We start from the raw sequence: 26888 nt of genomic DNA on the forward strand, positions 1-26888 counted from the left end.
CATACTGATGTAACAATGAGAACAGACAAAGCTGAATTAGGATATCAGCTGGAAGCTCAAGCTGAAAGAATCAATGAGATAAGAGCATGCAACAAAGAAACCAGCATACATCAGAGATACCATGTGTGCCACAAAAATGATGGCTGGAGACAAATTCCACACATTCAGTTATTTGGCTGCTGAGTAACTGAGACAGGTCCTAAAAGATCTGACAAAGCTAATTCTCTAACTGGATCGGATTTTGCCTATGCTTAACACCACCTGGGACTTGGATCAATCTCTTATCAGCCAGACATCCACGTAAGGGAATCTCTGGACCCTTGGCCTCCGGAGTAAAGCCACTACCACAGCCATGCACTTTGTAAAAACACATGGAGCAGACAACAGACCAAAGCAGAGCGCTGTGAACTGGTAATGGCAACCATTGACAGTGAATCTCTGAAATTCTCTGTGGCTATGATGAATTGCCACATGAAAGCAGCCATACTTTAAATGAGAGCAGCATGCCAGTCCCCCCAGCTCCAGGAAAGGAATAATGGAAGTAGAGTGACCATCCGGAATTTCCATTTTTTCAGGAACTTGTTTAACTGTCTTAGATCTAAAATAGGCCTGAGATCCTGTTTGGCTTTCAGTATCAGGAAGTATCAGGAGCAAAACCCTTTCCCCTGAACAAAGGATGGATCTCCTGTATTGCTCCCACAAGGAGGACCGACTGTATTTCTTGCAGTAACACTTTCTCATGAGAGGGGTCCCTAAAGACAAGCAAGGAAGGAGGATTGCAGGGGAGGTAAGGGGGTGGTAGAAATAAATTGGAGTGTATATTCAACTTCCACCATGGTTAGAACCCATCGTTCTATTGTGATGTGGGCCCAAAGCATAATGGAAGGGGGACAGGGTGGTCTGAAAAAAATTGGAAAAGAAACAAACAGAACTCTTAGAACTGATAGTCTGCTCTCTACCTGCTCATCAAAATGAGATCTTGGAAGATGAACCCTGCTTTGATGAACAGGCGACTGCCAAAGCAGGGGATGGGGGTGGGTGTCTTTTGTAACCTCTCCTCCTGCTCCTTGACAGATCTTGGGCTCAAGGGGCAAACCCCTCAAAACACTGGGACTAGTGAGGATGGAATGCTTTCCACTTCCCTGCTGGGATGTAAATGCCCAGGGATTTCAGGGCTGCTCTAGAGTATTTGAGACTATGGAGAATCTCATCCATCTTTTCTGAGAAGAGTGGTTGCCCTTTAAAAGGTAAATCCTGGCTTGTCTGTTGCACCACTGGAGGGAGGCCAGAAGTGTGTAACCAGGACAAGTGCCTCATCATGATAGCAGAGGTTATGCATCAGTGGTCTTGCCAAATTAAGAAAGAGTGATGGACAAGCTGCAATTTCTGCAGCAAGGAAGATGGTACAAGTACGGTATGATCAGAGCAAGAAAGAGGAGGAGATCTACGAACAACTGAATTGCTTGCACCTCAGTCTAGCCATCGAAAAGGACAGGTCACTGGTCAAACTCTCACCATGTGAGGACAGTTCTGAAGCACGTCAAAAGAACATCTTGGCAAACAAAGATTTCAGTGTCTTTGCATATAAGTAAACCAGCCATTGGATCACCATTACAACATGAATGGGGAAATGTGGATGATTAACTACTTCCTGTATTCTTCAAGGGCCTGCTAATATCTGAGCTTCCTCAAGACCTTATTTGTGCCTGTATTAGTAGGGGTGGCTGCACAATCAACTGTGTGTCTAGTCTGAACTCTCTTTCTTGTACAGAACTGTGTACATGACAAGGAAATGAAAATTATGATAACCTACACATTCTCAACGGAGATCAGAATGATGAACAAGTTGATGACAAAAAATATCACCAGTACTATTACACATCAATGATACCTGTACAACTTTATTATTAGATTTTGTTTTACCATTTAGATTGTTGTTTTGATGCTTTCAGGTCATAAAGAAATCCAAATTTGTGTTTTGAAATAATATATAGAGTCATTAAACAGAAACCAATGCAAATATTTCAAACTAGTCATTTTAACATGTTCATGGTGTCCTTGTTTATTCCCATTTCTATAGGAATGGCATGACTTAACTCCACATCATACCTCACCTTAAAGTAGACATAAGCTTTCAAATGATGTATGATGTGCATGTGTGTAGAGAGAATACATTTAATCGACCAAATTGGTAATATCTGTCACTCTTGTACTAACATGATCCAATGGCTGAAAATAAGGTTTAAATTTTTAACAATGAGAGTAATTAACCATTGGAACAATTTATCAAGGATCATGATGGATTCTCCATCACTAACCATTTCCAAATCAAGACTGGATGTTTGTCTAAAAGATCTGCTCTAGTAATTATTCTGGGGAAGTTCTATGGCCTGTGTCATACAGGAATTCAGACTAGATGATCACAACAGTCCATTCTGGCCTTGGAATCTATGAATCTATAAACGTAAGATGGGACAATGGAGTGCTTATAAAATGGAACAGATGAAGTAGGAACTATGCATGTTGAACTTTACTTACTGTGCTGCAATGCTTATTACAATTTGGGGAAATGCAAAGATGTCAATCATTCTTCAGCTGTAACTATAGTAGTTTCCCCTTTTTACAGCAGTTAAAATGAAAAGGAAAAAGTTTTATCCCATATCCTAGCCCTCCTGCACTCAACTGGAGTCACTGAAAACAGATTTACGCTCTAATCAAAGAGCATCTCTAATGCTGTGAGGCAAACCCTGGTTTTCTTGTATATTTCTAAAATGACATTATTTGTCCTGTATGGTAGCAGCAGCCACAGGTGTTACACTCAGATCAGGACATCAAAAATTGTAAAAAGAAAAGGAGTACTTGTGGCACCTTACAGACTAACAAATTTATTTGAGCATAAGCTTTCGTGAGCTACAGCTCACTTCATCGGATGGCAAATGCATCCGATGAAGTGAGCAGTAGCTCACGAAAGCTTATGCTCAAATAAATTTGTTAGTCTCTAAGGTGCCACAAGTACTCCTTTTCTTTTTGCGAATACAGACTAACACGGCTGCTACTCTGAAACCTATCAAAAATTGTGTTACTGAAGAAAAATAGCATGTAGTTAATTTAAAATATTAATCCTGTGGAAATCACTGGTGATCAAATCTCTCTCTCAATGCATTTCTTCCACTATGTATTTCACAGAGGAAAATGTTGCACATGCAGATATTTTACACTTTTTACGCTCAGTAAAGCTTAATGGCAAATCTCATTGCTTTAAGAAGAAAAAAATCTTAGAAATACAGGAGTTCTAAGTTCACTTATATGACACAGGTTTGTAATTTGCACCATGGAGTTCTTTTGTGATTTTCTTTATCAGTAGGCATAAATAGAATTACTGCTCTCTTTTATTTGCCACAAAGAAACTTTAATGATGGATGGGCTGATTTTATATGCATAGCTCAACTAAAATACTACTGCTCACCATATGCAGCATTTCACAAAAGGGATACAGAAAGAGACAAATATTATTTACATAAACGACTGCCTCAACCACTCCTTCCCTTCCCCTACTTACCCTATGCATGCACACACAAAGACTGTGTCTTCACTGACAAAAAGGGTATGGGGGGAGGAGGGCAGTGGGGGTGGGGGTGGTAAAGTAACTAACACACCATTTATCTCACTGTAAAATCCAAGACAAGACACCTGTAGTTTTTACCACAAGGTAGGCTGGTAAGGTCAGCAATATACCCCCATTCATGGTTGACCTCACCTAGTTTATCTCATGGTAACATTACAGTTCCTCACCTCCACTATTTTAACAGCGGGAACACAAACTGTGTTAGTTAGTACTGAGTAAAAGAGAACACCTTTTTTTTTTTAATCAGTGAAGTCAAAGCCACACTCAACAGTGTGTCAGTGATCCTTCTATCTTCCAAGTTACCTACTTTTATTGTTTGGCCTCTCTTCAAAAGTGCTTTCTGCATATTTTATAGTTCAAACTTGACATATCAGCTTTTGCTATTTAGTTGAGGGAAAAAGTTTTGCAATGAAAGTAGAAATGGAGGAATAATATAACCAAGAAGTATTGCATAGCTGTTCAGCTGAGTGAGAACCAGCTTACATGGTTCTGTCTGATCTGTTAAGAAAACTAAAATGATTTTATTTCTAATATCAGCACAATGATAGGTGAATAGAATAATCCAGATGACTATGGTACATTTTTCTCCAATAATTTTACACTTACATATATAGTTAATTTCCTTTATTATATACATGCACCAACTCTGGCTTTCCAGGGCTCACACTGGAAAAAGAAACAGCATTACTCATCCAAGCTCCATCCACAAAAATCTATATGAAACAGACATAAAAATGAGAGACTGTTCTACTGGGCTCAGCTTATCCTCAGAGTGATCCGACACCCACAGGGCTTTGAAGGTGTGTTTGCTCCCCACTCCCACCCCTGTTTTGTGGGGCCCAGCCTGCTATTGCTCCTGCTCTCTATGACTGCTCTCAGGCAGATAAGCAGAATGAAATGTTATCTCTGTGTTGCCTAGCAACAAACACTGAATTGTGGCAGCAGCTGGAGCCACTTCCCACATTTTAAGGCAGCAGCAAGCAGTTGGCTCAGTGTAGCTGCTTAGTCTCTCTCTCTCTCTCTCTCTCTCTCTCTCTCTCTCTCTCTCACCCACACACCTCTTCAAGAGCATAGTTGTCTTCATATTTAACACCTCGGATTCACCAGTGGTGCTGATAACACAAGCTGCTGAGTAGCAGCTAGGCAGTGAGACAGATCCAGAAACAAAAACAAAATGATGGCTTGCCAAAGCCAAAAGTATTGGCTCATCAAGCCAACCCAATTTGAGACCTGGCCTTCTCCACTTGATATCTTACTTGTTAGTCCAATACATCTGCAACAGCTGCAAAAAGAGCATCATCCATTAGGAAAGATCTTTATCACATTTTTTAAATCTACAAGAAACAGATATCTCTCGGACCAGGTTTTCTTAACACAACATATCCCTTGCCAAATACTGTGCACAAGCAAAGCCTGGAACTGCATAGAAAGATGGTTATGCACTGTTATGTTTTTAAAGTCATAACATTCTGTATCATTAAAAGAAAAGGAGTACCCGTGGCACCTTAGAGACTAACAAATTTATTAGAGCATAAGCTTTCGTGAGCTACAGCTCACTTCATGCATCCGATGAAGTGAGCTGTAGCTCACGAAAGCTTATGCTCTAATAAATTTGTTAGTCTCTAAGGTGCCACGGGTACTCCTTTTCTTTTTGCGAATACAGACTAACACGGCTGCTACTCTGAAACCTGTATCATTAAAGTGCATCACTTCTGCAGACAAATTAATTTTCCTTTATTAAAAAAAACACTGTTTAACTGATACATTATGATACTCAAACCTAACAGCACTCTCTGACCTACTCTTAGCAATTCATTTTATTCTTAGGTGTGTACAGAACTGAAAAATCAGAAGACAAATTGATGAGGTTTTAGAAGTGTCAAGGCTCTTTAATTTCAGGAAATGTCAAACGATATATGTGTGCATATCAATTATTTTATTAACTTCATGTTGTCCAGAAGTCTGTAATCTAAGGCCAAGGTAACAAAGTCGCACTCAACACAGCCTGTTACATAAAATAATCTATAAAAGCAGAAATTGAAGACAAAATAAACTAGTACAAACTGGATTATTTAAATTAAAAGAATTGGGATATGGCTTCAAGGCTCCAGTTAAAGTCATGTGCTATCATAACAATGAGCTGAAAGTTACTAGAAGTGTTTATAGTAAAAATCACTGAAATGTGGCTGGATGGTTAATTTTAATGGGGTGCGGCTGCCACCTCTTCTTGGACACTGTTTATGTGGGGGTCAACTAATTGGGAGGAGGAGGATGAGTGGACTGTTAGGAGCAAGTTTTAGCAATTCATGGCTGCCACTTTCAGTCTTCTGGGACCACAGAATCCATCATGACACTGCTGGGCCTTCATTGTTCTTATCCTGAAACATGTCCTGAAGCAGAGTAGGCCAGAGAGGGGGGAACCAGATAACATCACCACCTTCCCTGACTTTGGCTAAATCCTAAACACTACTTGGGATGTGAATCTTAGGGTTGGTCTACAACTTATGTCAGTATAACTACAACAGTCAGGGGTGTGGAAAATCCACCCTACTGAGCGACACAGGTTTACCAACCTAACTCCCAGTGTAAATAGTACTATACTGACGAAAGGGCTTCTCCCATCAACAAAGCTACTACCTTTTGTGGTGGTGGATTACCTACGCCAACTGGAGAAGCCCTCCTTTCGGCATATCCTCACTGAAGTGCTACAGCAGTGCAGCTACATCGACACAGCTGCACCACTGTTGCCTTTAAGTGCAGACAAGTCTTTAGGTTCCTGTTGTGACACCTTCTCCCTCATACATCATTTTCCTTCCCAACCTTATTTTTCTTAGAAATCTCTCATCTTTCTGACTTAGCAGCCAAAGGTACTCCATCTTTTCAACAGTGCTATGCATCCGATGAAGTGAGCTGTAGCTCACGAAAGCTTATGCTCTAATAAATTTGTTAGTCTCTAAGGTGCCATAAGTACTCCTTTTCTTCCTGTTGACCAGAGAGACAGCTAAAAGGAACATATAACTACCCAACACTGATAAAGGTTTGCCAGTTCTTAGAAAGAAAAGGAGTACTTGTGCCTCAAGTACTCCTTTTCTTTTTGCGAATACAGACTAACACGGCTGCTACTCTGAAACCAGTTCTTAGAGTGGCTGATAAGACCAAGTGCTGGACCGGTGTTTCTCCAGCAGTGAGGCTGCAAGTGAAAATCAAAACCAGAGAAACTGAGTTTTCTATCTTTGGTATTCCTTTCTCTGCCCTTTGTATGCGTTTGACTTGTTTTGTCTTAAAGGAAAAACAATTAACTCTAACAACAATAGCAATAATAATAGCTACAGAACTTTTTAAATCTTTTTTCTTTTCTCCCAAAAGGACAATTAATACTACTTTCAATACCAATTAAAAACTGTCACACAAGGGTTTCTCCCTATACAGGCCTTTAGACAGGTAAAAGGAAAGGGAATAAAGGATATTGTTAAAATGGAACCTTAACTTAATACTTTACATTTTAGTGGTGGTTGTTACAATGGAAGTGATCAGTGATAAGGTGACAAGAAACCTCTTGTTGGGCCCAAGACATGCTCTTATCAACACATCTGTCAAACCATATTTTGACAAAGCTCAATAATTTTATGGTTAACGAATTTCCACAGATTTTCAACACTACATCAATCAACAAACAGGAAATAGCAGCAAGTCAGAATCTTCACAGCTCTGCCAATTTGGACTGGATTTTTTTTTAGTCACCACTATAAAAAAAGCCACAAGCCTAAATCATAAAAAAACCCTTATTTATTATATAATATACTATATGCATATGTATCTTAAAAGGTCCTAGAAGTACCAAGCCTTTGTTCCTTTTTTAAACTCTGCTTTACCATAGAAGCACTATTGAACAATTGCTTTCCCTCAGATATTAAACTGACAATAACAGATACTATACGTGATTTTAGTCAAACACTGACTACCTGGCTCACACTTTTAGCAGACTCTGCTTTATGATTTAAAATTACTGGAAGTCATACAACTTTTCCAAATAAATATTAGCCAGGGAGGACACAGTATCCCCGACTGGATTTCTAGAAATCCATTCTATAAATTGGTGCAGCCCACACTACCTCTCCCTACTCAAATGAAAATGTAGGGACAATGCCTTGGGAAGTGAAAGGGGGAGGGTGAGAGGGAATGTACTCGTTAGAGGAACAACTAGTTTGCCATCTAGATTTAATCATATCAACCTTATTTGAGTATAATTTGTAACCCTGTTTCTGGCAAATTCAGGCATCCAGAGGAAGGATCTGCCTTTAACGTGCAAACCAGTGATGCCATTTCTTTGTCTCACTCCACAGGTCACCAATGAATTTAAAGTGAACCATAACACAGGGCACAATGCTATGCAAAGGGATGATCTGTTTTTTAATTACACACAGATTTTTACCCACCTAATTTTTCATGAGACAGTAGCCACAAAGAGATGGGAAAATCTTCAGTTTGTTCAGCTGGTTCTGCTTAATTAATTAGATCACTTAATGAAAGCATCTTAAATTAGATTCCTTGACATGGTGCTAATTCAGAGAGAACAGGGATTTAAAAAGCCAGCTTCTAAGCGACCAGAGGAGAAAGGGAACAGGAGCAGCAAACCAAGGAGTTTTGCCAGGGAGTTTAGAGAGGAAGCATGAGAGCCAGATACAGTTAATAAACATTTGCTAAACTTGAGCCAAACCCCCTCCAGCTCTGAAATTATCTCATCTCCTCATTGGTCATTTTGGGTCAGGTGCCAGAGAGCTTCTTAACCCTTTACAGGTGAAAGGGTTTTTCGTCTTGTCAGGAGGGATTTAAAGGTGTTTACCCTTCCCTTTATATTTATGACTGGCCCCACACTACAGAAAGGATGTAGACAAATTGGAGAGAGTTCAGCAGAGGGCAACGAAAATTATTAGAGGACTGGGGCACATGACTTACGAGGAGAAGCTGAGGGAAGTGGGCTTGTTTAGTCTGCAGAAGAGAAGAGTGAGGGGGAATTTGACAGCAGCCTTCAATTACCTGAAGGGGGGTTCCAAAGAGGATGGAGCTCTGCCGTTCTCAGGGTGGCAGATGACAGAACAAGGAGCAATGGTCTCAAGTTGCAGTGAAGGGAGGTCTAGGTTGAATATTAGGAAACACTATTTTACTAGGAGGGTGGTGAAGCACTGGAATGGGTTACCTAGGGAGGTGGTGGAATCTCCATCCTTAGAGGTTGTTAAGGTCCGGCTTGACAAAGCCCTGGGATGATTTAGTTGGTGTTGGTCCTGCTTTGAGCATGGGGTTGGACTAGACCTCCTGAGGTTTCTTCCAACCCTAATCTTCTATGAGTCTATGATTCGATGAAAAGTTTTACTGGCAAAAGTATTAGTGTAGACATAGCCTAATACAGTGATCCAGGAATGCAAAGTTGTTACTGGCGTGGTGATATCTAATTATAGAATATACCACCAGTTTGGAGCGTCTGTCCTTTTTTTTTGACACTCTCAGTTGCGAGGCACTCCAGACAGCGTGACAAGGGTATTTCTACGCAGCCCATGGCAATGAGCCTTCCAGTCCAGATTGATAGATTTGGGTTTCAGAGGCTACTTGGGTTTCAGGGACTCACGTTAGTGGTCAAAGAGCTGTTCTGAGAGCATTTTGAAGTTGTGGCTTGTGCTCTGAATCCCACCCTCCTCCCTAAGCTGCCCAGCCTGAAGTCCAGCCCAAGCCACAACATCTACATAGCTATTTTTAGCATGATAGCGTGAGTCCAAGTCTATTGACCCAGTCTGGGAGGCTCACTACCACGAGCTGTAAAAACATAACCCAAGTCTCTCACTGTCAAGCAACAAGATGATATCTTTTCTGGATGAGATTACAAGAGAACAGGGTCATTATAAGGCATTTGACTTCATTCGGCACAACATTTTGATTAAAAAATGAGAATGGTATAAAATTAACATGGCACATGTTAAATGGATTAAAAGCTGGCTAACATGTAGGTCTAAAAAAATTATTGTACACAGGGAATCATCATCTAACGGGTGTGTTTCTTGTGGGGTTTTGCAGGGATCAGTTCTTAGCCCTATACTATTTAACATCTTTATTAAACAAACAATGTGCTTTTTAATATGACTAAATGTAAACATACACGTTTAGGAACAAAGAATGTAGGCCATGTTTACTGGATGGGGGACTCTATTGTGGGAAGCAGTGGCTCTGAAAAAGATTTGGGATTTGTGTTGGATAATCAGCTGAACATGAGCTCCCACAGCAACACTGTGACCAAAAAAGTTAATGCAATCCCTGGGTGTATAAACAGGGGCATCTCAACACAGAGTAGAGAGATCATTTTACCTCTATATTTGGCATCGGTGCAACCACTGCTGGAATACTGTGTCTAGCTCTCGTGCCCATAATTCAAGAAGGATATTGATAAATTGGAGAGGGTTCAGAGAAGAGCCATGAGAATGATTAAAGGATTAGAAAACATCCCTTATAGTGATAGACTCAAGGAGCTCAACCTATTTAGCTTAACAAAGAAAAGGTTAAGGGGGTGACTTGGTTATAGTCTATGGGTACCTACATGGGGACCAAATATTTAATAATGGGTTCTTCAATCTAGCAGAAAAAGGTATAACATGATCCAATGGCTGGAAGTAGAAGATAGATAAATTCAAAGAAATACTGAACCAAAGGGTTATAGAAGGGACTGTAAGGGTCATCTAGTCTAACCCCCTGCCAAGACACAGGATTTGTTGTGCCTAAACCACCCAAGACAGATGGCTATCCAGCCTCTTTTTATAAACCTCCACTAAGGAGATTCCACAACTTCCCTAGGGAGTTTGTTCCACTTGTCCTACTCTTCTTACAGTTAGGAAGATTTTCCTGAGATTTAATCTAAATCTGCTCTGCTGTAGTTTGAACCCATTGCCTCTTCTCCTGACTTCTGTGGCAAAAGAGAACAATTTTTTTCCATATTTTTAATGGCAGCCTTTCATATATTTGAAGACCACTATCATGTAGCCCCTTAATCTCCTTTTTTCCAAATTCAGACTGGAAATAGGGAGTCGGTTTTAACAGTGAGCGTAATTAACCATTGAAACAATTTACCAAGGTTTGTGGTGGATTCTCCATCACTGATCATTTTCAAATCAAGATTGGATGTTTTTCTCAAAGATATACTTTAGGAGTTATTTGGGGGGAATTCTAAAGCCTATGCATACACAAGGTCAGACTAGATGATCACAATTCATAGGGTTCATAGATTCCAAACCAGAATGGACAACTGTGATAGGTTAGTTTGACTTCCAGTATAACACAGGATGTAAAACTTACCCAAAATAATTCTAACTCCCCATTCTCAATATATCTTCTGCTTTTGACAGACACACTCATATCCTGGTACACTCCTCATACTTTCCTCCTGAACTTTCAGAGCTCTCCTAGTTCTCCTTTTATCTCACTCACTACTCCTGCATTACCTTTTTTATATGTGTTCCTCCCACGCTTTCCTTCCATTCTCAGCTTTGTCCATAATCCGATCCTTTTCTCCCTGGGTTACCTCATTCGATTCCATTGGTTCAGCTACCAACTCTAAGCCAATGGCTCCCTAAATCTACTTCTTCATCTCTGATCTTTCATTTTATCTCCAATCTTGCATCTTTGTCTTTCCAAAATCTCCTCTTGGACACATCTCAGTCACTTAAGGAGCATCCTGCCAGATCATCCAATCTTTTCACCCAAACCATCTCCTCTTTTTTCCTTCCTTATCATCACTGATTACTCCACTTTCCTTTTCATAACTCAGGCTTGTAACACTTCTCATCATCTTAGATTCCAGGCTCTCATGTTTGCCACAGCCAGGTTCATGGTAAACCTTGTTACTTCCTCGTTATCTAAAATCCACCCTTTCCACTCTTACCTTGTGTTCTGCAACTTCTTCATCTCTGACATCCCCACATCTTCCTTTTCCCTGCGCCAGGCTATCCAAAATGTCATTGCTAATAGCCATCTTCCTCTTGATGTTCCTATTCCAACAACATCACTCCTTTCCTTGAATTCCTTCACTGCTTTCTCTCTCCTGCATCAAAATCAAACTCCTCATTCTTACCTTCAAGCCTTTTAAAAACTTCATACCTGCTTAAACCCATATTCTTGTGCCCTGAGCTTTACACTTTTTTCATTCAACACCTAAGTTTAGAGTTGCTCCTAAATTCCTGCATTTTCCTCCTTCAGCCCCACTTACTGAATAAATTGATCTTCTTACAAATAGTTTTTCTATGCGTCTTGCATTTAAATTTTGAGAGTTTAACTTCAAGCATGCAGAGAAGGCATGCTGTATTTCTATACATTTCACAACGAGTGACATATATGACACTTCATAAATATCATTACCACATTATTACTATTGGTATGCACATCAAAATAATACTGTTCATAAGCCCAACTCAGCAATATAACTGTAGTAATAAAATAAAATTTAATAAAAATTAAAAAACACTTGCCACAAAAAAATCCCATTAAACAGTTTCTACATGGATAAGAATGGTCATTAAAATGATGCATTGATAGCTCTCTCTGATTCACAATATTTTACAATATTTACAGTACAGTGTACTATACTAAGAAAGTTCATATGTAATTTCTAAAAAAGCGTTATGAGAAGGAAGGAGAGGACAGAACCACTAAAGTAACAGAAAGTATAACCTACCAAATATGTTGGTGGAATGTCCTTTCCTGGCAATGGGTTTGAGTTCATTATGCCCCCATCCATATTGCCTGTAATTTTCCCAGGCATGTTTCATCATCTGAGAAGGGAAATATTAGATTCAGTTAATATGGATTACTCATATGATGCAGTTTTATAAGCTAGTTCCTTATCTGAACATTTCTGTGCCTAAAGCTCAACACAGCATATTGATGGTTATTCTGACTATTTCTATCAGTTATGATAGGCAGACTATATAGTACAAACTGTCTTTGATCCAAAAAATCTCAAGAGTATCTAAAATACTCCAATAAAGAGGAGTGATGCATTGTACATGCTACAGCAGTGTCAAAGGATATAAATCTGAGAGCACAAATAGTAACTTAAGTCAATTTAATTTCAGTGGAGGTATTAGGGGCTCAGCCTTTCTGAAATTCAGGCCACTGATTTCAGTGCCTATATATGTACTCAGGAGCCTAAGCACAATGCGCATTTTTAAAAATCTTGGCCTAAATCTGACTAACTTGCCTAAGCAATAATATGACAACAATCTACAAATATCTGAAGGGTGAACACTTCCAGGAGAGCAAGGAGGAATTATTTAGGGCTTGCCAACAGAGCAAGTTACTAAGTGGCTAGGCAGGCCATACCTTGCCTATAGCACACCAGTTTGCCACGCTAAATGAGGGGAGGTTGCCACAAATTCCTAAAGTTGGCTTCCCAGTAGGAAAACACTTGAGAAACAATGCTAGAATATATTCTGTAGGGGACAACCCTGCATTGACCCATGGGAAGTGGATTAGATGATCTAATCCTGTTGGATTTATCCATCTTTAGCTCCATGATTTCATGGTACATATATTTAAAAAACAGATGAATAATACATCAAAGGTGAAGAGAGGAGAGCTCCAGAAGGCCCGCCATTTCATTACAGGTCACAATTTGTGTTAGATATTCTGGTAATGATTTGTAGAGCATTAATAGACACACAATGCTGTACAGTAGGTGAACTGTGCCAAACAAACAGCAGACCCATGACCTAATAATAAAAATACTTAACATTTATACAGAACTTTACACATTCCAACTGCCATAAATACACAACAGCTAATTAGTAATCATAACATTTATGTAAAGTTGGTAAGTAACACTATACCTTTTTAAAGATAAAGAAAACAGAAAGAGTGAGTGAATGTGTAAATTTCTCTAACCCCTTTTAAAAGCACCAACAAGCAACATACAAATGACATTAGTTTTCTACTCTCATGCATAAAATTGGTTTTATCTACTTAAGATGGAACACACATCCTTCTTACTGTGTCCCCCTCCCTCTGTGGGTTTGTAATTCCTTCTTTAAATATTACTTGCTCTACCATTTAACAAAGAGTGAGCTTTGTTTTCACGTGGGTTGGGAATTTCTAAAGTGTCTAAGTAACTCAGGAATTATTTAACAGACATTTGGCTGTTTCTTCTCTTTAAGAACGCCTTTAACTCTGCCTATATTGGCTCCAACTCAATTTCTGCAATATATTCCAAATAGATTAAGCCTAATGGTAGCTTTTTAGCATTGGTTACATTGTTCTGGAAGAATGGAATGATTTAAATAATTCATCTGATTTAACTCAGATTGGGACTTTGGCAAAATTATACATCCTAGATTTTTTTAATAGGGTATAATCTTTGAATTTTACAAAGCTGATATAGACAAAAAACTCAATGTTGAAAATTAAGGCCCTGACCTGCAAAAACTTAAACTGGTACATAACTTCACTCACATGGAAACCAGTGTTCTTAAAATTAAGCATGTGCATAAATGTTTGCAGCATCAGGGGCTAAAATTGTTTTTTAATTAAAAACATCTCTGAGTGTCATAAAATCTTTGCGACTTCAAAACAAAATTGCTTCAATGTTAACAATGAAAAGTTATTTCATTATATATTAACAAAACTATTGTGAACTTTTTATACACCGGCAGAAATATTCAAAATCGGGGGCCTAAAATTTGGCTCCTAACCTATACTTACGCACCGAAAAGTGGATTTTTTAAAGTAGGAATTCAGTACATCGGGAGGTGACGTTGGTTGCAAAGAGAGCATAGACTATTTGCTTAGCAATTTTGTTCCTGAGTTTGTGTAATTCTTACAGTAAGAATGCTAATTAACACCTGGACTTGCATTTTTCAGAATGGATGAGCATTTTAAATGTGAAAATTATTAGTGGAAAAAATGTCTATATAAAAACTGAAATTTGACTAACAATTAGAAAACTAATTTTAAAAAGTATGAACTTTAGCAATTTAAGACTATAAAATTAGAGGAAAGTAAAGAGCTAGAAACATGGTAAATAAAAAACTGTTTTAAATGTTTTAAAATGATTCTTCATTAAAAAACAAAACAGGATTTTTATCTGCCCTGTACTTTGATCTGACCAGCAACCCAGACTACAGGGTAGAATCCTCTGAAATAGCTCATTTTTTCTGAAAGTCATCAACAACAGCTTGAAGTTGCTACTATCCTGTGGGATTTAAATAGTACAAATCTTAAAAATATCTTTGAAAATAGACTTCTACCTTTAAATATACAGAGAATCGTTCAAAGATCAGATTAGCAAACTCCAGGTTGTGCCTGATAAAATTTATATTAAAGCAAGGACAACTAAACAGAACTACATGAAAGTCAAAATTTGCCAAAATTAAAAAAATTAAAAAAAGAGAAACACTGGAATAACAGGACATAAGAGAACAAACAGAATACAACAAAATGCCTTTAGACAGTCACAACAGCAACTATATTTTATTTTAATTTATTTGAGAGATTGAGACCATAGCTCCAAGAACTAGGAGAACCATTTTTTTGGTCAGACCAACAATTCTGAAATCTTAAGTGCTCATGAACAAGTGATCAGAAAAGTGTTTCTCACTAAATGGGACCATGATCTAAAGCCCAGTGAAGACAATGCAAGTCTCTAAATTTATTTCAGTGGTTTTTGGATCAAGTCCCAATATTGCAGCTAGTCTAAAATTACCTGCACAGAATACATCACTAATGTGAAATGAAAGTCTCCATAATTCAAAACACTCATCCTCCTCTAAAGTGGTATGAAACCATTCACTATCCATTGTTCAAAAGGTTCTGTACTACTTTAACATCCCATTTCTATCATATTGTAATTACATAACTTCTTCCCAAAGGTGGATTTATAGAGTATATTACTGCTCATCCCCAAAAGCAAGCAAAGTTTTTAAAAAACAGGTATGTCTTTCCAAAGAGCTTAAAGTCTCCCTCTGAACATGAAATAGGGAATAAATAAAGCCATTACACAGTATGCAAGAGAGACAGTTGTATGAACAATACTCAGAAGTCATGTTCCCAGAAGAGGTAAGTTTTGTTCAATCAATATCTTGCTGTGGTTCCATTTATGGATATGAAAGATTTTTAAAAAAGGAGAGAGTCTGAAGAGACATAACAAAGAAGAATAAAATGAAATTGTTGTCCTACTTTCCTATGTGAAAGTGTCTTAGTGATAGATATAAGAAAGGGATGAACAAAAAATCAAGGCAGTTTCTAAAAAAATCAAATGAGACAGCAATCTCCATTTTAAGTATAATAATGGAACAGAGTGGTACAGAAACAGTGATTATGACTTCTGGGCTGGAATTTATCTATGGTGAGCAGCAAGGGAAAAATTAGGAAATATACATAAGTTATAACACAGCAGCAGTCAAAGTGCAGCTCATGACTGCTCACATCTTTAATATGAAGGTACAGCATATGTCAATTCTACTCTTAGGATACAATGCTCTATCTTAACCCAATAAACCAGGGCTTGGTAGAGTCCTGGCTTCTGCCAGTAACAACTCTTTGATAACCTAAGTACTTCCTGAGGCTCTATTCCAGTTGACTATTAAAACTGAACCTGGTTTGAAAAGCCTGCCTGATGTTGCTGCAAGTGCTTACTGATATGTATTGGTGTCTGAAGGGAGTAAAAAGTCTCAAGTCTAGCTCAGGCAGACTTGCCTTTCAGAGCTAATGTTGAGACCAAGTGGTGTTGGAGCCCAAAGGGCCAGTCTCAGAGGGGCTGTGGCTAAGTTGGCCTAAGCTTGTGGAAAAGCAACCTTGGGGTTGTGGTATGCTAAAAGGGATACTCCCAGGAGCATAGCCTGAGCCGTTAAACAAGTCTGCCTGAGCTAGACTTGTGACTTTTTACTCCCTTCAGACACCAATACACATCAGTAAGCACTTGCAGCAACATCAGGCAGGCTTTTCAAACCAGGTTCAGTTTTAATAGTCAACTGGAATAGAGCATCAGGAAGTACTTAGGTTATCAAAGAGTTTTTACTGGCAGAAGCCAGGACTCTACCAAGTCTTCCTTCAGCATCCATCTTGGCTCGCTCTCTCTCTCTCTGTTCCTTTGACTCTGAGTCCCAAATGACAGCTGTGTGTCTGAGAGCCCTGACACATTCAATCCATTGTTCTTCAGCTAGTCTTTTTTGCTCTGCTTTCTGGCAGAGAGGTGGGTGAAAGTAACTTGCTTTAAAAGTTAATCTTCCATCACGGAGATTTCTGTTGTCTCTATAGTCTTCCATTAACCGTTGATTCCAGCCAGCTCCTTATGGCACATTCATACCACACCAGACAGCTGTGACCCAAACACCTCAGCTTCTTCTCTCTGTTCCAGGAGAAGCATTTTAATTGTTCTGCATCCAGGGGGTAATACCACCAATTCATACTGTTAATAAAATATTACAAAAAATTCCCACTTTTATCACAAGCCTGATTCTGATAAAGTTTTGCAAGGCCTCAGGATTGCTAATAAAATCATGCTCTATGTATATAATAATATTCCTAGCAAACAAGCTGCAAGTAAGAGACAGCTTTCTCTTATTATCTTTGCTATTCTTTTGTCTCTCTACCTGTATGTCAATCATTATTTGTTGTTTTTTTAAGGAAACAAAATGACAAAACCACTACCACTCAAAATCTGCTACCAAAACAATAACTAACCTTTTTTTCCTCTGACAAGGACATTTAAAATCACCTTTAATACCACCTAAAATATGGAGAGATGAGGAAATTTCTTTTAAAAGACTTTCTACAGCTAAAAGAGATAAGGGAAATAGTACAAGTTTCACCAAATGCTTTAACTTTTTTTAAAAATTCATGATACAAAGGTAAGGTAATATCTTTTATTGGACCAACTTCTGTTGGAGACACACAAGCTTTCAAGCTTACACAGAGCTTGAAGAAGAGAACTGTGTAAGCTTGAAAGCTTGTCTCTCTCACCAACAGAAGTTGATCCAATAAAATATAGTACTAACCCACCTTGTCTCTCTAATATCATGGAACCAACAGAGCTACAACAGTGCATACAACGTTTTTTATTCACGTTTAATAAAATAAATAATAAATAATATTGACTGTTGTTTTCAAGTCTGTGCAAACCCAGACCATTCTTAACTCAGATAGTTCTCTGAAAACATCCACATCAATGTGCAGTGGCAGTCAAAAAGCTAATGGAATGTTGGGAATCATTAGAAAACGGATATATAATAAGACAGAAAATATCATATTGCCTCTATATAAATCCATGGTAGTCCCACATCTTGAATACTGCGTGCAGATGTGGTTGCCCCATCTCAAAAAAGATATATTGGAAATAGAAAAGGTACAGAGAAGGCCAACAAAAATTATTACGGGTATGCTTCCATATGCGGAGAGATTAATAAGACTAGGACTTTTCAGCTTAAAAAAGAGACAACTACAGGGGGATATGATAGAGGTCTATAAAATCATGACTGGTGTGGAGAAAGTAGATAAGGAAGTGTTATTTACTCCTTCTCAAAACACAGGAACTAGGGGTCACCAAATGAAATTAAGAGGCAGCAGATTTAAAACAAACAAAAGGAAGGATTTCTTCACACAACGCACACATAGGCAGCAAGTTATATTGGCCCATGGTACCCATGCTCCACCAATATTCAGGAACATGGGCCAGGCTCCACGAATCTTTGGGCTTATATTTTCAGAACTGTCCCGTCCATAGGACAGACCAGGGCAACCAGCGGGGCGGGGATGAGCGGGGTGGGCTGGGGCCAGGTCACTCGCTGCTGCTGGTGCCAGGTCCCCGACTAGCCCTCCAGGCCACCCTGGACTCCACATCCCCCTGAAGCATGGGGTCCCCCAAAGCACAGGGAACAGGGCAGTTGCCCCGGTCCATCCTACGGATGGGACGGCTCTTCTTGGACCCATTCTGGGCACCACCAAAAATTATACAAACCTGGCGCCCATGAATTCACAGTCAACCTGTGGAACTCTTTGCCAGAGGATGTTCCGAAGCTCAGGACTATAACAGGATTCAAAAAAGAACTAGATAAGTTCATGGAGGATAGGTGCATCAATGGTTATTAGCCAGGATGGGTAGGGATGCAAAACCATGCTCTGAACTGTCCCTAGGCTCTATTGCCAGAAGCTGAGAATGGGCAATGGGGAATGAATCACTCACTGATTATCTGTTCTGTTTATTCCTTCTGAAGCACCTGGCATTGGCCACTATTGGAAGACAGGATACTGGCTAGTATGGCCATTCTTATGGTTTTATGTAATGTTGTAATAATAAACAAGCATTGTAAAAACACTAATTCCTGCAGCTTGAGATAGGGACAGCAGAGCCTTCCGAAAAGTAGGGGGGCCCCCAGCCCTCTCCAGGCCTCGCCCCTGCCCCTCCTCTTCCCCCCGAGGCCCTGCCCTTTTCCCCCAGGCCCCTCCTCTTCCCCCCCCCAGGCCCCACCCCAGGCTAAGTCGGAAGGTGGAGCGGGGCCGAGGGGCTGAAAGCAGCCCCCTTCCCATGTCCCCGCCCTCTGGGCCCTCCCCCAGTGCAGGTGGAGGGACCCAGACTCCCCACAGCTGCCTGCGCAGCTCTTACCTAGACTCAGCTCCAGTCAGGGGGCAGGGCCTTGGAACCACAGCCCAGCCACGGTAAGAGCCACACAGGCAGCTGTGGAGAGCTGTGGCATGTACCCTCCACCTACCCTGAATGGGGGACCTGGGGGGCAAGGTCATGGGTGCTCAGGCTCCCACAATGCAGGCAGGTGGAGGGTCCGCGGCGGCTCCCCACAGCCACCCACGTAGCTCTTACCATGGCCAGGCTGCAGCTCCAAGGCCCTGCCCCCCAACTGGAGCTGGGTCTAGGTAAGAGCTGCACGGGCAGCTGTGGGGAGCCGGCGTGGACCCTCTACCTCCATCTGCCCAGGGTGGGGAGCCCAGGGGTGGGGACATGGAGGGGAAGATAGCGGAGTCCGCCATGGTGAAAAGTGGGAGAGTCATGGCGCCCTGGGACCCTTCTGTTCTGGCACCACTGGCTTGAGATGCAAATTTACCAACAGAGCAGATATCCCTTGTCTTAATGGAAACACCTTAACATTTGTTAGTCTGCTGCAGGTAAGTCACCTTAGAATCATAGAATATCAGGGTTGAATGGGACCTCAGGAGGTCATCTAGTCCAACCCCCTGCTCAAAGCAGGACCAATCCCCAATGGCCCCCTCAAGGACTGTACTCACAACCCTGGGTTTAAGCAGGCCAATCCTCAAACCACTGAGCTATCCTTCCCCTCCCCCCCATAACAACATTAACATTTACACTAATAACTTTGAGATGCAATATAATCAGAAATGAAGTCTATTACACCCTCTGACATAAAAAATTTGCTTAATGAACATTATGCATATATTCTAAGGGGTTGCTATGGGAGACATAGAAGAGAGTTTAGCAAAAGTTATGCACATAAGCTTTGTGGCATTTCTGCTATCTTAAAAAATACACCATTGCTCTCCAATAATGGTCTCAACTGGTAAATTTACACAGTACTTTAGTTCTCAATTGCATTAAACTATAAAAATCTATCCATCTCTATCTATTTTAGGGTTTTATGTTGCCAGCCCTTGCCTTAGTAGCCGAGTACCCTCCACATAAAATATACAGCAATAGCAAAGTCCCTAGAGGACTTCATAGAATCTCTCGCTCTCTTCTATTTTGGGGATGAAAACTTTACTTTGCGTTATTTTGTTTGTAGGTTGATTTACAATTACTGACAACTTGAATAAGTCATTTCATTTAAAAAATGCTCTCAGATAGACAGACTCACAATCCTCTTCAGATGCAGGTTCTTTCAGTTACCAATCAAAGCAAACTGTCTAGCAGCTTATTTCCCATACTGTGGAAAAACAAGTCTTTTTTTCCTTTTTCTGTACGAACAGAAATCCAAATGATCACTCAAGGTCAAAAGTTTCCCATAGTTGTGGATGACAGATTGCCAAGTATAAAGTTAGTATTTTGTTCGCTAAGTGAGGAAATTTACCTACTATGAAAGTTACGTTTTAAACTGTCAGGTGTATATTAGCTCACATAGCCTCCCCTAGTGAGCTCATTCCTACTGAGAGCGGGGACCCAAATATTGCCCAGAGCCACCCCTAATTTCCATGTACTCCACAAGATGCTAGTCATATTTTTAACTTTCACACTTGAAAATTATATATAACCATAAAAATTAAAGTTTATCACATACAATGCTGTATCTTGATTTTAAAAAACAACAACAATCTGCTTTGTATACTGGACACCTAATCTCCGCTGACTTCATCTCTACAGTAAACAGGCCTCACTGAACTCCAGGAGGCTACATGTAGCTTGTGGCCATGTTTAGCATGTTGGCTATCCCATACTTGTGTCTGGAGAATCAAGAATCTTTTAAAAGTGTGCAAATTTAAAATGATCCCTTCTCCTGTGTGGTCTCTGTACATATATGGCTTTATTCTTTTTTACATTTAAAAACAGAGGAAAAGGAAAATTACTGCACTGTGAGCTCAACATCATTTTAAAAGAGGACAAAGACCGGAGAAGCAAGTTACACAATATATACAGAGTAGCATAAAATACTAGCAAAACACTAGTAATATATAGGGTTGTTTCTTTATATAAGCCAGTGTCCTAAAATTTAAAACAAAGATGAGCAACATTGAAGAACCTACACGGGGAACACAATTTTGATAATATAGGTCACTTCAGTCTAGCAGACTGGCAACACCCACCAGGCAGATACCTGGGAAAGAATTCTCTGTAGTAACTCAGAACCCTCCCCATCAAGTGTCCTGTCTCCAGCAGTTGGGGATTTTTGCTGCTGGCAGTCACCAATGGGCCACATGCCATTGTAGGCAATCTCATCACACTATCCCCTCCATAAACTTATCAAGCTCAATCTTGAAGCCAGTTAGGTTTTTTGCCCCACCTGCTCCTCTTGGAAGGCTTGTCCAGGACTTCACACCTCTGCTGGTTAGAAACCTTTGCCTAATTTCGCAAGTGTCTTGCATCAAGGTTTTTTCTCCAGCTCACAACTAATTTTTGTGCCTCTTCTCTGCACCATCTCCAATTTTTCAATATCCTCTGTGACGTTCATCATTGCTGAGAGCAAGGATGAAAAAGTCAGGGGGACACAGGTGACATTCTTGTCCACCCTGCTGGCAGAGGATAAGGGCCCAAGCAGAGACAGACTCATCCTCAAGTTGAATGCATGACTGCACATATGGTGTTGACAGGAGGGCTTTGGCTTCCTTGACCATGGGATGCTGTTCCATGAAGGACTCCTGGGCAGAAATAGGGTCCACCTAAAGAAGGGGAAGAGCACATTGGGATACCAACTCACCAACACAGAAGACAGACTTTTAACTAGTTTCAAAGTGGATGGATGACAAAAGCCCACAGATAACTATACAAAGATGACCTTGACAGATTCCCAGAATTTGGGGAACTGGGGGAAATGGAAAACTTCAATAGGGTCATATAAGCAACGAGGAAAACAGTGGATGAATGTGCTCAACTTATTCATAGATAGATACTAAGGCCAGAAGGGACCATTCTGATCATCTAGTCTGACCTCCTGCACAACACAGGCCACAGAATCTCACCCACCCACTCCTACGAAAAACCTCACCTATGTCTGAGCTATTGAAATCCTCAAATCATGGTTTAAAGACTTCAAGGAGCAGAGAAGCCTCCCTCAAGTCACCCGTGCCCCATGCTACAGAGGAAGGCGAAAATCCTCCAGAGCCTCTTCCAATCTGCCTTGGAGGAAAATTCCTTCCCGACCCCAAATATGGCAAATCAGCTAAACCCTGAGCATATGGGCAAGATTCACCAGCCAAATACTACAGAAAAGTCTTTCCTGGGTAACTCAGATCCCATCCATCTAATATCCCATCTCAGGGGATTAGGCCTATTTATCCTGAATATTTAAAGATCAATTAATTACCAAAATCACATTATCCCATCATACCATCTCCTCCATAAACTTATCGAGTAGAATCTTAAAGCCAGATAGATCTTTTGCCCCCACCGCTTCCCTTGGAAGGCTATTCCAAAACTTCACTGCTCTGATGGTTAGAAACCTTCGTCTAATTTCAAGTCTAAACTTCCTGGTGGCCAGTTTATACCCATTTGTTCTTGTGTCCACATTGGTGCTGAGCTTAAATAATTCCTCTTCCTCTCCTGTATTTATCCCTCTGATATATTTATAGAGAGCATACATATCATAGATGTGTATACACAAATGCAAGGTACTATGGAGAATAAACAGGAAGTTCTGTATCAGAGAGGTATCTGTGTTAGTCTAGATCTGTAAAAGCGACAAAGAGTCTGTTAGTCTATAAGGTGCCACAGGATTCTTTACCGCTTTTACAGGAAGTACTGGAAGTCTTAGTACACAAGCTAAATTATGACTTAATTGATATCACAGAAACGTCCTGGGATAAATCTCATGACTAGATTATCGGTATAGAAAGTACACCTTGCTCGGGAAGAAAGTCTCTGGGTGAAGATAAAAGGGATGGGGGAAACAGGGGCAATATCATTTCAGAGGTCTACCACAGACCACCAAATAAGGAGGAGGTAGGTCAGACATTTCTAGAACAAATAACAGAAATTTCCAGAACACAAGACCAGATAGTAATGGGGGACTAACTATCCAGACATCTACTAGAATAATAATACAGCAAAACATAAAAATGTCCAACAAGTTCTTGAAATTTGTTGGAACAACTTTTTGTTTCAGAAGGTAGAAGACGTAATTAGGGGGAACGTTCATTTTATGCTTGATTCTGACTAAGGGAAGAATTGCTTGTGAATCTCAAGGCGGAAGGCAACTTGGATGAAAGGGAATCATGAAATGTTAGACTTTTTGATTCTATGGAAGGGAAGGAGTGAGAGCAGCAGAATAAGGACAATGGACTTCAAAAAAGCAGAGTAACAAACCCAGAGACCTGGTAGGTGAGGTCCCATGGGAAGAAAATCTAAGGCAAAAAGAAGTACAGAAAAGTTGGCTGTTAGATAATAAAGGTATAACAGCAAGCTATCCCAGTGCAAAGGAAAAATAGAAAGAATAGTAAAAGGCCAACGTGGCTGCATCAGGACCTCTTTAATGAACTGAAAATCAAAAGGAATCCTACAAAAAGTGGAAGCACGGACAAATTGCTAAGGATGAATACCAAAAAATAGCACAAGCATGTAGGGACAAAATCAGAATGGCTAAGGCTCAAAATGAATTACACCTAGCAAGGTGCATAAAAGGCAATTAGAAGAGGTTATATAAATACATTAGGAACAAGAGAAAGATGGTACTTAGGCAAGGAATCACTATTCTGTAGTGAAGGAGACTTGTCTGCAGGAACTCATTTGCTAGAGAGTGTGTAGTGAATGAGGTAGAGGACTGCAGTAAGAGAAAGATTTAACCATGAGATCAAAGAGTTGAAGTTTTCCTGGAGAACTGGATTATTTCCTTGCCTCTGTCACAAGGCTCCTACATGATGCTGGGCAAGAATTAGAACTTAGAATTAGTGGCGACCTAGGAAAAGTTTGGTGTGTTTTCCTCATTTTCTGTGGCCTCACTCTGAGATACCTGGAATCTGAAGTGCTAAACACTCAGAGTTGCAAGTGAAGTGAATAGGAACTATGCTTTGAATATATAAAGAGCTATAAAAATGCTAAGTACTCTAAAAAAAAAAATCAAGTCCTAGGAGTCCCAAGTTGGGTACCCAAACTTAGAGAAGATTTTTAAAAATGGACCTTATTCTATTAAGATTATTATTGTAGTGTTTATGGAACCCAGCTGAGATTGGGACCTCACTGAGATAGCCATGGTACAAATACAGAGTAGTAGATTGTAAGCTTCTGGCACGCTGACTATCTAAATAGAGGGTAAGGGGAAAGGAAACATACAAGCAGAGAGAACTAAGTGGTGGTTTGCAAATGTCAAGTTGGTGCCATGATTTGTGTGTGTGTGTTTTGTTTGTTTTTATTCTTTTTGAAGGGTTTTACTCAGAGAGGGGTTATCTGAAGAGAGACAAGGTTGAAATTAAAGGAAGAGGGTAAGAAAAAGGGAGAAGGGAGAGGAAGAAGGGGAGGAGGAGACCAGGGTACTGAGGCTGATGCAAAAAGACTGAAGCAGGGGTTCAATGTGAGAGGAAACAGCCAATCAGCTGAGGGAAGAGAATGTCCAGTGTAAAAACTATAAAAAGCAGCCTATCTGTGCCTCAGTTCCCCATCTGTAAAGTAGGGATAATACCACATCTGACCTCACAGGGGTTTTGCAAAGATAAATTCATTAATATTTGTAAAACATTGAGATTCTACAGTGATGTGTCAATGTGTCACAGAAAAGCCCAAGAGTAAACTGGTAATTCTGTATTCAGTGCAGGTTTTGGATAGTGTGCAGTAAATAAGACATGGGGCCATAAAATGAATGATGAGGATAAAAAAGAAACATTGAATAGCTACCCATTCAGTGTGCACCATCTGTAGTCTGCACAGAAGGAGGTAGGTGCCCTATGGGGAAAATGTTATGTGATCATGTAATTAAAGGCTTTATAACAGTTCATATGCACAAGGAGGTTGAATTAAGGTTGCATCCAACTGTTGTCTATGTTCTTATACTTAGGTTGTAGGTTCTTTGGGACAGGGACAGTCTCTGTTACATATTTTTACAGGGCTAGCAGAATGGGGCTCTGGCATCTAGGTGCTACCATAATTCAAATAATATAACTTAAAAATCAATAAATCAAACATACTTGTTGATGATTTCTAGGACTTAGAAATATTAGTGCTTTGTCACAATTCAAAATTTGTTCTCATCATCTTTTGTTCATCTAGTCCAAACAATGGGGTGCAGAAAGCTCAAAGTAATCTCACTTGGTCTCAGCAGAGAATTATGTACAGTACAAATACTGGATTCCAGTTTTTAAACAAATATTTAATGTGGGAGTGTTGGAAAGTTTGCTGAAGTTTTTTTAATGCCCAAGAGAGGTCTAGAACTTGTTGCAAGCAAAATCTAGTTTACACTTTGTGTTTTAATACATTAAACATTTCCCTTGCAAAGACTGACTTCAAATTAATTATCAGTGTGGGAGAGGAGGGAAGATGGTAGTGTTTGTATCTGCATATGAGTGTGGTACATTAGTTTCAGATTTAAGGGATTAACTCTTTGAATTACTTCTTTGCGGTGGTCTGTAGCTTTATAGTTGAGTATTCCCCATAATTTACAGGGATTTTCCCTCCTGTTCACTTTCCCCAAAAAGATTCACCGCAGCAGAGGGGCATGGAACACTTCTTCAGCTCAGAAGCTTGGGAAGCAGAGAGTGAAAAGCAGTATAGGCAGCACTACATAATTCTCCCTAAACTCTTGTTTCTCAGTCTCTGTTGAGAAACTGCTATTGCACACCTTCTTATGGAAGGCTGTGTAATAATTACCATAGTCTACCCAATGCCTGGAGTGAACTCAGTGTGAGTATTTTTTTGATACAGACAACAGTACAGTGGAAGAACTGCAGGAACAAACAAGAGTTCAAAGTGGGAAGCTTTTTAAAATGAGAAACAATCATGTAAGTTCAACAAGCTAAAATGGATTTATGAATAATGTAAATCTATTCTCCTTTGAGCCCAAACTGCTGTCTTATAGTAGGCTAAATTCTGAGTATTTGGAAACAACAGTAAATATATTTTCTTTGGTTGAACAAATTTTATGATGCCAACCTCAAGCATAAAAAACAAATTAGTCAGGCTGCCCAAAAATCAAAAGATTTTTTTAAAAAGAGAGGTAACTGATGTTCTTTGAGATTTGCTGTCCATATGTATTCTAGTCATAGTATTGCATACTCCCTAGCAATAGAGATTGGAAGTTTTTTTCTTGCTAGCAGTCCCCAGTTGGCCCTTATATGTTCAAGGAATAACCCCCGCTAAAGGGCATAAAGGGCAAGGCAAACCAAGTGCCTCTCAGTTCCTTAACCCGCCAAAATCTTACAAGGACTTTCAATAATGGGGATGGGTCTTGGAATCCATATAGACCAGTGGTTCCCAAACTTTTTACTAAGTTGATCCACCAAGTGCATTGTCTTTTTTTGGGATCCACCATTATATATATATATATATACTATATATACACATATGCGTGTGTGTACCTGCTATCCCCTCTGCTCCCCTTCTCAGCCCTCCTTTCTTTTTCAGATAGAAGAACCTGAC

General features: G+C 39.9%; 1 protein-coding gene across 6 annotated transcripts in view; it reads right to left on the reverse strand.

The window, feature by feature from the left end:
- The window catches only part of MAN1A2 (mannosidase alpha class 1A member 2), a 297759-nt gene that overhangs the window by 198025 nt on the left and 72846 nt on the right, over nt 1-26888 (reverse strand). For 4 of the 6 annotated variants that reach the window (XM_038396404.2, XM_038396395.2, XM_038396413.2 and 1 more), the window contains exon 3: nt 12336-12432. In XM_038396404.2, the coding sequence (XP_038252332.1) occupies nt 12336-12432 (97 nt within the window). Of the gene's footprint in view, nt 1-11546; nt 11686-12335; nt 12433-21612; nt 21728-26888 lie in introns of those variants that run through there. The other 2 variants (XM_038396434.2, XM_038396450.2) reach the window with 2 other exon arrangements.

Source organism: Dermochelys coriacea, chromosome 1, assembly GCF_009764565.3.
Source record: "Dermochelys coriacea isolate rDerCor1 chromosome 1, rDerCor1.pri.v4, whole genome shotgun sequence".
Lineage (NCBI taxonomy): Eukaryota > Metazoa > Chordata > Testudines > Dermochelyidae > Dermochelys > Dermochelys coriacea.